General features: G+C 38.5%; 1 protein-coding gene across 4 annotated transcripts in view; it reads left to right on the top strand.

Annotated features, from left to right (window-relative positions):
* Positions 1-2,066: 2,066 nt before the first annotated feature.
* eif2b3 (eukaryotic translation initiation factor 2B, subunit 3 gamma) overlaps positions 2,067-11,344 on the top strand; it is an 84,415-nt gene continuing 75,137 nt past the window's right edge. Inside the window, exons 1-4 of one of the 4 annotated variants that reach the window (XM_034183137.1) lie at positions 2,067-2,163; positions 2,275-2,365; positions 3,281-3,446; positions 9,052-9,209. In XM_034183137.1, the coding sequence (XP_034039028.1) occupies positions 2,120-2,163; positions 2,275-2,365; positions 3,281-3,446; positions 9,052-9,209 (459 nt within the window). In that variant the 5' untranslated portion in view covers positions 2,067-2,119. Of the gene's footprint in view, positions 2,164-2,274; positions 2,376-2,626; positions 2,731-3,280; positions 3,447-9,051; positions 9,210-11,344 lie in introns of those variants that run through there. The other 3 variants (XM_034183139.1, XM_034183140.1, XM_034183138.1) reach the window with 3 other exon arrangements.

Below are 11,344 nucleotides of genomic sequence, written 5' to 3'. Positions count from 1 at the left end.
AATCACCGTTAGTATTGTATTTACTGGTTATCACAGCAGTAATTGCAATATTTACATTGGTCGGCGAAGCTTAACATAGCAACAGCGTCTTCATGCCAAACTGGCAGTTTTGTGAGCAGACCCACAGATTTCGCCATCTGGTCAACTGCGTTGAGTAATTCTGTATCAGAATCCACATATGATAGATTAAATTCACCCATTTTGGCAACGTCGTCGCTCCACCAGTTTCTCTCACTCTCATCTGACAGTGCCATTTTTGACATAGCAACACGGTCAGGACACGGAGTAATACATCAAATGCAAAATAGTTGAATATTTTGCCACCGTCAATGCTATATTTTATGGTTGGAAATATCACATGATTAACCAATCAGATTTGCAGAACAAGAATTTTATATAGCCTTCTTAACATTTTTTGGAGCTATCAAAATGAAAATAAGAAAATGCTTGAAACAGTTTAGTATATATATATATATATATATATATATATATATATATATATATATATATATATATATATATATATATATCACAGCCACAGAAGTCTATAACTTCTTCTGGGTTGTCTGGGTGTCTTGGTGGCTTTCCTCACTCTTCTCCTTCTTGCACAGTCACTCGGTTTTTGAGAACTGTCTACTCCACACAGATTTACCATAGAGTGCCATACTGTTTGTGTTTCTTCATAATTAATGTAAATAAAGTCCAAGATATATTCACTCACACACACATCTTCAACCCTTTACTCTAATTAAGGGTCCCGGGGGCTGGGGGTGGGAGCTGGAGCCTATCCCAGCAGTTATAGGGCACGAGGCATGTGATCTAAAAACACATTCACACCTGTACACAGACGTACAGACAATTTTAAGATGCATGTGGGAGGAAGCCGGTGCACCCGGAAGGAACCCACACAAACGCAGGGAGAACATGCAAACTCCACACAGAAAGGCCACAGGAGGGAATTGATCCCAAGAGCTTCGTGCTGTTGGACAGTATGTCTCATGACCCCGGTCTACTTGATAACTTCATATGTCCTCTGGGACGCCATGATGCATGCTGTTCTTTGTTACCACGCTACACAGACAAAACACAGTTTTGATTTGACACATACCATTTCAGATATACAATGCGAACAGTCACCGCATATAACTGTGTAATGCAACATTTTTCGACCAATCACATAACTTTACTGACCCACGCGCAGGGCAACGGCTCGCCCATCTTGGTGCGAGGTCGAATGCAGGTGGAAGATGTAGGTAGAGTGCTGTGTGAGGGCAGCTTGAAAGCTGTCGTCGCAACTCTCTGTCCAGTGAAGGCATCTTTTATTATGAGTTCACCCCCCACGTTAAACTACTGGGAGGTGGGAAAATTGCTAACAGTGCTATGAGGCAACATACTAACTACTAAGCCTCCATGCTGCCCGAGACATAGTCAGTGGCTTGGAAATGTTCATGTATCCATCCCCTGACTTGTCTGAAGAAAACTGCCAATAAAACTGATTATTATGTCCGCCAAGGGCGTAAAAAAGTCATCAGCATTTATTTATTTGTCTGTATGTCTGTTAGCAGGATTACGTCAAAACTACAGCACAAATTTTGAGAAAATTTTTACCACAGACAGATATTAGATCATGGAAGATTCCATTAAAACTCCATTCTGGATCAAGATTACACTTTATATAGGGTTTGAAGGATTACGTCAATACTACTTCACAGTCTCACCAAATTTGCACCACAAATAGATATTATGGCTTGGAAGACTCCACTGAATTTTGGAGGCGATCCAGACCCAGATTGGCGGACATCAGAAGTCTCTGTTTGCTTTTGTGGCCCATTACTTATGCAACCCGTCATCTTGGCTTTTAGATTTTTAATTAATTCATATCATGTTGTAGAGATTTGCTTTGAGTTTGATTTTTTTTTTTTTTGAGGAAGATAATTTTAGAAAAAAATTTTATATTGTGAAGCCTGTTTTACTTTTTGTATTTGAAATGGCATAAACAAATTAAAATGCGTGAAATATCAATGTCGTTACTTTGGTAATACACTAGGAACTGGGTCACAGGAGAAGCCAGTTCCTACACGGAGGTATTTCGCAGACAGCACGTAGATGTCATCATTTGATGTTAGTTGTTAGCTTCACCGGCAGGTTCTGTTTACGTACTCAGTGAGTTCCTTAGATTTTGACACTGGCATATAGGTTTGAGAGGGAGTTTTGTTTTGAAGGGAACACTTCGGCAGCTTTTCAGCTTTCTTGAAGCAGCTGTGTGTGTTGCAGCTTCGTCCTCTGCGTTAGCCGAGTGCTAACAACACTACGAGTCAGTGCGTGTGTCAGCTTCAGTCAAAGACACTCAGCAGGCATCAACAAGGCACTGATCAGTATGTTTGAACACACAGTATCACTCGTTTGTACACATCTGTGTTGTAACTTACGAAGTTGTTGAAGTGCATTCTTATTGTTTGTTGTTAAATGAGATTTTCGATCTTGAATTTTCAAAACTGAATACTTGTGCAAGACTCGGATCTTAATTTATCTGTACTCATCACGTGATGATTGCATTCAGACACGTGTTATGATTGTGTTCTAAAGTGTCCCAATTGTTTTTTTTTTTTTTTTTTTGCCTGTGCAGCGGAGAAACGAAGCAATCAATACGTGATTGTTGTGCATACTTTCAGCTGTAATTCAAAGCATTGAACAGACATACTGCATTGACCTGCTTTACTTAAAGTACAGGTGAGCCCCGTTAACCCGCACAAGTTAGGGTCCACAAAAATAACAACTCAAATTATATTGTGAATCATCAGTGCGATCATCAGTGTAGAAGATTCTGGACGATGACTTCTTCATCTGCAGTGGGTTCAGGATCTTTTTCTTCCTCCTCGGACTGCTGCACGTCAGTGATGAGGGCTTCATTAGCTTGGACAAATTTATACACGCACCTACCACATATTCCTAATCAATCTGAACCGGTGGGGATGTAAAACAGAAGGTCACATCCAAAAACTTTGACTCGTCCAGAATTGTCCAGACTGACAAAGCCCTCATCTCTGATATGCAGCAGTCCAAGGAGGAAGAAAAAGATCCTGAGCCCACTCCAGATGAAGAAGTCATCGTCCAGAATCTTCCACACCGATGATCGCGCTGATGATTCACAATATAATTTATGAGTTGTTATCAAACTGTGGCTGCTTACTCTTCTGTTGACTGACATAGATTAATTGAATAGTGGTTTCAGTTCTAATGGGTACAACTCTGACACTGTATTGTTTTCTCTGTTTCTCAGCCATCACTAACCGATACCATGGAGCTGCAGGCAGTGTTGATGGCAGCCTGTGGTGGATCTCGTATGACTGATCTGACTTGCAACACCCCCAAACCAATGCTGCCTGTTGGCAATAAGCCTCTCATTTGGTACCCACTTAACCTGCTGGAGAGGGTAGGGTTTGAAGGTAAGAACGCTTTTGCATTTTCCTACTATAGAAACTGTTATACTACAACCCCTGGCAAAAATTATGGAATCACCGGCCTCGGAGGATGTTCATTCAGTTGTTTAATTTTGTAGAAAAAAAGCAGATCACAGACATGACACAAAACTAAAGTCATTTCAAATGGCAACTTTCTGGCTTTAAGAAACCCTATAAGAAATCAGGAAAAAAAGATTGTGGCAGTCAGTAACGGTTAATTTTTTAGACCAAGCAGAGGAAAAAAATATGGAATCACTCAATTCTGAGGAAACAATTATGGAATCACCCTGTAAATTTTCATCCTCAAAACTAACACCTGCATCATATCAGATCTGCTCGTTAGTCTGCATCGAAAAAGGAGTGAACACACCTTGGAGAGCTGTTGCACCAAGTGGACTGACATGAATCATGGCTCCAACACGAGAGATGTCAATTGAAACAAAGGAGAGGATTATCAAACTCTTAAAAGAGAGTAAATCATCACGCAATGTTGCAAAAGATGTTGGTTGTTCACAGTCAGCTGTGTCTAAACTCTGAACCAAATACAAACAACATGGGAAGGTTGTTAAAGGCAAACATACTGGTAAACCAAGGAAGACATCAAAGCGTCAAGACAGAAAACTTAAAGCAATATGTCTCAAAAATCGAAAAATGTACAACAAAACAAATGAGGAACGAATGGGAGGAAACTGGAGTCAACGTCTGTGACCGAACTGTAAGAAACCGCCTAAAGGAAATGGGATTTACATACAGAAAAGCTAAACGAAAGGCATCATTAACACCTAAACAGAAAAAAAACAAGGTTACAATGGGCTAAGGAAAAGTAATCGTGGACTGTGGATGACTGGATGAAAGTCATATTCAGTGATGAATGTCGAATCTGCATTGGGCAAGGTGATGATGTTGGAACTTTTGTCTGGTGCTTTTCCAATGAGATTTATAAAGATGACTGCCTGAAGAGAACATGTAAATTTCCACAGACATTGATGATATGGGGCTGCATGTCAGGTAAAGGCACTGGGGAGATGGCTGTCATTACATCATCAATAAATGCACAAGTTTATGTTGATATTTTGGACAATTGAAAGGATGTTTGGGGATGATGAGATCATTTTTCAAGATGATAATGCATCTTGCCATAGAGCAAAAACTGCAAATAGACATTGACCCACATAGGGTCAATGTCAATGAGCAGATCTGATTTGATGCAGGTGTTAATTTGGGGGATGAAAATTTACAGGGTGATTCCATAATTTTTTCCTCAGAATTGAGTGATTCCATATTTTTTCCTCTGCTTGGTCTAAAAAAGTAACCGTTACTGACTGCCACAATCTTTTTTTCTTGATTTCTTATAGTGTTTCTTAAAGCCAGAAAGTTGCCATTTGAAATGACTTTAGTTTTGTGTCATGTCTGTGATCTGCTTTTTTTCTACAAAATTAAACAACTGAATGAACATCCTCCGAGGCCGGTGATTCCATAATTTTTGCCAGGGGTTGTAGCCTTGAACCTACTTCTGCTACCACTAATGGCAATAACAATAATTAAAATAATAATTATAATAAACAGTAATATGGAAGTAGGACTGACAGTTGTAGTGACAGATTTAGCCATCTGCAGCAATCAACATGGTGTAGGGGTGTTAGTGCATTACAAACAGCACCTATTTTGAGCATTTATCTGCTGTTGATAGCAAGGCATATGGGTCTGAATGACCGTTTTTTGATGGCTTTCATCAATACTTAATCTCCAGAAGCAGGCTCAACATGGCTTTAAATCTTATATTAACATATTGTTAATAACCTGGTCTTTTCACCCAGCCTTACATATACAGTTGATGAAATGAATTTTTGCAAAGGCTCATGGTCTGATGAAAAATCTTTACTATAATTTGCTGTCTTCATCCACTGTGGACTTCAGGAGGTAGGCTTTCAGGCTGGAAGGTTAATTATTGGGCTTGGACAGTTGTTCATAAAATGTCAGTAACAAAGCTGAAATGAAGTGATTGCATGACACCCTGAAATAAGTCAAGAGTCGACTCTGATATCCGCCGGAGTCAGTGTTTTTGTTTTTTTTTTTTTGCAGTTGCTTGCTGTGTTCATCAAAACCGAGTCATCTGCATGGAGGGTGTGCTTTCTGTCTTACTGTATGTTTGTGAGATTTGGATGCAGATGTAACGTAAGGCAGTGACCGGATGTTATTGGTACTAATTCTCTTTGGAGTATCCTTGGGTGTGGCTGGAGTGACTCTGTGTCAAATAAATGGTTACTTTGCAATGTTCCCTCTAGATTTAGTCTTATTTAGTCTTTAGTCTTATTTTTATGTTTTGGGGGTATTTTCACCCCACTTCAGGATTTTGGAGGGTAATTGCTAATTTGTGTGTATTTTCAAATGTAAGCAGAACAATCATGTTTACCTGAATTCCTCTCTCATCTTACGATTAATTGCTTACTCTGTCTGTAACCACCTCCCAGTTTGATACCATCTCCCGGAGGCACAGGTTGAAATTTTCCTCAATACCCATCATGTCCCACAGGGTGGTCAGAGGGTATTTAGATTTCAGCGCCCACCTCCATTCCTCCAGTGGGAAGAGAGGAGGTACTCCCCCCCCCCCAATGCTTAGGGTTAGGGTTTGTATAGGACTGTTGTTTACTACAGAGAACACTGGAAAACAGGCTGTAACTGTTGATATATTACATCTTAGGTCTTTGCTACTATTGACAGGGCCTACACCTGCATAGCACCCCTGTATGGTACAGTACATGTTGAACTGTCAAGTTTCTGTTTCCATCGATTGAATCTTACACTGCAAAGAATTGTTTGGTGCATCCAGGCCACAGGCTAGTTACAATAGAAGTCTTTTAGACATTACCTACATGCTATAAGCCAATGTGAGGCCGAATGATGAGGCTGTGCAACTGCTTACACTGAAGTGATTTGTCCAAAGTTTCATTGATATGACAGAAACGTGCATTAGTACAGCAGATAAGTGAAACAATCATGCAAATGGTGATAAAAGCATCAAATTCGGCAGAAATACCCCTTAGACACTCCTCTTTTGAAAAAAACGATTGGCCACTTGACTTTTCAATCGGTGGTCAGGTAGGGGTCAGTTGAGGAATTACACAGAGGTCAAAATTAAAAGATGCTCCAATCAGGTTGAAAAATATTCCACATTATTTGCCTGATCATAAAGATTCCAAAAAGGTATAGTTTGGACTATCTGTGACTGAATTCTATGGAGTTACAGGATAAAAACAGCAAGAATGGTGACAAAGGTCAGTGTCATTTTGTACAGGGGTCAAAAGTTAAAGTTGCTCCAATTTTGGTAAAAAGTGATGCAAATTATTGGTTGACCTAATAGGATTAATAAATGGAATAGTGTTGACAGTGTTGAATGCTTGGTCTCCAAAGTAAAGGTCAAACAAGGTCTATGTCTACTGGATTCTATGACATGTGACATGTTACCCCGTAACGTGATAAGTAAGGATGATACATGGTCCAAACTTTTCCTTTTTAGAACCGTGTTAACATTATTTATGTAATCATAGCCACAGTCCTGCAAAGCTTTATCCTTGGTGGTTTAAAAAACAAAAAAACAAACAAAAAAACTACTTTTCACAGAACAACACACAAGTATTTTTTACATTAAAGAGGACCCAAAGACTAGGATCACTCAGTTTGACCTTCACCAACCACCTGTGTGGGTGCAAACAATATATTTGCTTATTAGCTAAATTTAATATATATATATATATTTATTATCAGAATACCCCCAGTCATTTGAACAGATCTCAGGGTGCATGTGTACTCTTTTCTTTCTTCAAAATTTAAGTCTAGACAATGTGGTAAAGCATGTCCACACAAGGGAGACTGGGCAAAACATGACCCTCAGGGGTCAGTTAGACCCTCATTCATGCGCTGCACAATGTCAGATGTGGTGTCCCATAAACCATCACTCGGGTAACATTAATAATCGCAGTTTTTTTACTTTTATTTTTTAATCACAGGTTGGCTATAGCAGTGCAGATATCTGATGTGAAATCAGGGCCAAGTGATACGCTTTTATGGGCATGATCCAGCATGCAGGAGTGTTGCATGCCCCCCACTCTCCACCTGCCTCCAAATAAATATCTGCATCACCAACAATCACAGGTGCAGGACTGATAGCTACCAGTCCTTTTGCCAGCCACTTAACCACACCTGATAGCCTGGCAGTTCAGGACCACACAGCTGCAAAGAAGGACTCCAACTTCACCACAAGCCACGTACATTATATGTGTCCTATTTCTTGTTAAAGCCCAACCTTCCATTTATTTTATTTTAATGGTACCATCCAAAACTGCTCATGATGATCATTTGTGAGAGACCACAAATGGTGAGATTTGAAATATAGTGAAGTTTAAAGTTTCCGTTGACACCTACTTAAACTGGAAAGTCCCTGATTACAGTGCATAAGTACGTCCACTAAGGCACTAAACACACCACACCCAACGCTCAAAATTCTATAAACATGTCCTGCCTATGCCCCTTCATCTGTGTCCACCCTCACATGTAATGGTTTATATTCTAGACCACAAACAACTCTTTCACCAAGATTTACGTAAATGGCTTAATTAGGTTTAGAGAAATCTTTCTCAAATGTTTTGAAAATGTTGTCGGAGTTCACTCCTTGAAAAAAAAAAAAATGCTACCTTTCCAGTGCAGGCTCAGCGATTTTTCTTGAAAATCTAGAGATATGTCTAAAATTAAATGTTTCCTTCTTGTTAATTTTTGATTTGTGCACAATGAACAAATCTCATTGACTATTTTTAAAGTAATCTTGCAAACTACCAGATGTGGTTAAATCACACAACAAACAAACAGTCTACTTGGCAAAGGTATTGACACACACACACATACACACACATATATATATATATATATATATATATATATATATATATATATATATATATATATAATTCCATATGTTCTGTTTTGCCTCATGCTATTACGTTTTGGTATTTTGTTCTGGTTTGAACCGTTTGGTGGACATGAACCAGTGGGTTATCTGCAAAAATCCTCCAACTCATTTTACAACTGTGCTGCATTTCTTAGGCCCATTTTACCAGTTTGTCATCACATCATCAGCCAATGTCAGGTATGCACTTCTTACACAGATTTACAGTCCAGACTTTTACCTCTGGTGGTGCGGCATGCAGTAGATCCAGAAACTCTGGGCTTGTGAAAGGATGTGGTGCAGTCTGCTTTTACACACCAGTAAACAAGTCTGTTCATTATAAAGTCCTGTTGGTCCTCACTAGCTTAAATAACTCTACCTACCTCCACATAATCATCTTGTGTGGCCAGCAAGTTTATTGTGTGCAGCCAACTAGCCCAAACTCTGCAATTTTGTTTTATTGGGCTGACACAATTATAGTGAGCAAAAACTCCAGATAACACTAATTATTCCCGAAAGACTCCGCGATTCTGAAAATTGATATAATGGTCGAGAACTATTATTGCCTACTTTTAAAAAACAAGCTGGTCAGTGGTCCTAAGTTTTTACCACACACAATGGCTCATTTTTTCTTTTTAAATATCTTTCCAGAGGTGATCGTTATCACCACCAAAGAGGTGCAGAAGATGATGAGCTCAGATCTTAAAATGAAGATGGATGTGAAACTGAAACTGGATGTGGTTTGTATCCAAGAAGATGGAGATATGGGAACTGCTGATGCCCTCAGACACATCCAGCAGAAAATCAAGGTATATTTTTATTTCTTGTGCACCATTCTCAGTGCAGATAATCAAAAATTTGTGTCAATTCTGTAATTCAAAAGATGGATTTCAACATTAAGTACTCCAGGGGTAGTGAAGGTGAAGCAGTGATTGTTCCCACTAAGCTTATGGGCAACAATCTTGAATTTCACACCATTTCAGGTAAAGTTCAACATTTAATTTGTTACATCCAGGTAAATAGTTTTAAGAATTGGACAGAGGTGAGAAGTGAGAAACCATCCAAAAATGTAAAATGACGAGTTTATGGGTAAATCAAGGCCAAATGTGTATTTTTTCTTAATAATAATAATATAAAATGATTTATTTCCAGACTTGCACTTAACAGCACAACTTCCATGATTTTTAAAGCTATGATTTCGTCAACTAAAGTATTATAAAATTCCTCTTGCCTAAACTAAAATTAGCAGAAGATTAATTTTCAGTACCTTCATGTGCACTCAATGAAACATGAAACACCTCAGTATTCTATTGATGATAAGTGGAACATCATTCCATTAACAATGTATTTATTATAACGCATATCAATTTGAAGTTGTATATATTGTGTTGTTTGGCTTAATGGACAATAAAGTTTCTTTTTGTTTTTTTGTTTTTTTCACTGATTTTATTTATTTATTTTGCCCAGTATTGTACAAACATGATGAACTCAGAGCTTTAAATAAATTGATTTCACTTTTTTTTTGGTAATATTACAGTGTTTGGTGTGGCGACCCCGAACAATAACGGGAGCAGCCGAAAGGACAACAGTGTTTGGTGATTTCATTTTCTTTATCAGTAATTAGACAGAAAATCTAATTTGAATTTTCCAAGCATTCTTATTTAAACAAAAATATAAAGCAAAATTTATTTTTCCTTTTTTTTAAGGAGTATGAAAGCCTCTTAAAAATAAATAAATATAAAACAAAAAACATGCCATTTCTTTGTAGGTGAACTGCCCCATATATGGCAACATAAAACATTGTAGTAGTTTTCTTATAAATTACTCACAATACCTAAAAGAAATGACATGGTTTTTTCAACCAAAAATGTATGTTTAGCAGTTGAAATTGGTCATGCAGTTTAGGTATTTATATTTATTTATATAAATACGTATTTATTTATTTGCAATTTGGCAGCCTTTCATTGTTTAAAAATACTTTTAAGTGTAATATGTGAAATATTTCTTAAACCATTGCACAGTTTTGCACATTTTGCTTGTTTGTGACAGATAGATGATTATTCTTGAGAGGTGGGGATGGACCACTTGTTTTTCTGAGTGATTTCAATCCAGGACTCAAGGCGGCTTGGTAGTGTGGTGGAATTGGCAAGGCATGGCACCAGCGCATGCTCCCAGACCTGACCTGATTACACAGTCCTTTATACGTGTGCGTTTGTATCGGTGTGACAGTTGTGGGATAGTCATTAAAGAACGTGTTGCAAATGTCAGTATACAGTGCAATTGGAAAGTATTGACAGTGCTTCATGTTTTCCACATTTTTTGGTTACAGTCTTAATCCAAAATGGAGTAAATTCATCTTTTCCTCAAAATTCTGCTCACACCACCCCATAATGACAACATGAAAAAAGTTTTTTTTTTTTTTTTTTTTTGCAAATTTATTAAAAATAAAAAAAAACTAAGAAATCACATGTACATAAGTATTCACACACTTTGCTCAATACTCAGCCTCACGTCTTCTTGAATATGATGCCACAAGCTTGGTGCACCTATCTTTGGGCAGTTTTGCCCATTCCTCTTTGCAGCACCTCTCAAGCTCCATCAGGTTGAATGGGGAGTGCTGGTACACAGACATTTTCAGATCTCTCCAGAGATCTTCCGTCGGGTTCAGGTCTGGGCTCTGACTAGCCCACTCAAGGACATTCACAGAGTTGTCCTGAAGCCTTTGATGTCTTGGCTGTGTGCTTAGGGTCATTTTCCTGCTGTCTGAGGTCAAGTTTTCATCCAGGATGTCTCTGTATATTGTGGCCTTCATCTTTCCCTCAATCCTGTCTAGTCTCCCAGTTTCTGCCACTGAAAAACATCCCCACAGTGTGATGCTGCCACCACTATGCTTCACTGTAGGGGTGGTGCCCAGTTTCCTCCAGACATGATGCCTGGCATTCAC

This window comes from Thalassophryne amazonica, chromosome 12 (assembly GCF_902500255.1).
Source record: "Thalassophryne amazonica chromosome 12, fThaAma1.1, whole genome shotgun sequence".
Taxonomy (NCBI): Eukaryota; Metazoa; Chordata; class Actinopteri; order Batrachoidiformes; family Batrachoididae; genus Thalassophryne; species Thalassophryne amazonica.
This window is presented reverse-complemented; position numbering and strand designations above follow the sequence as displayed.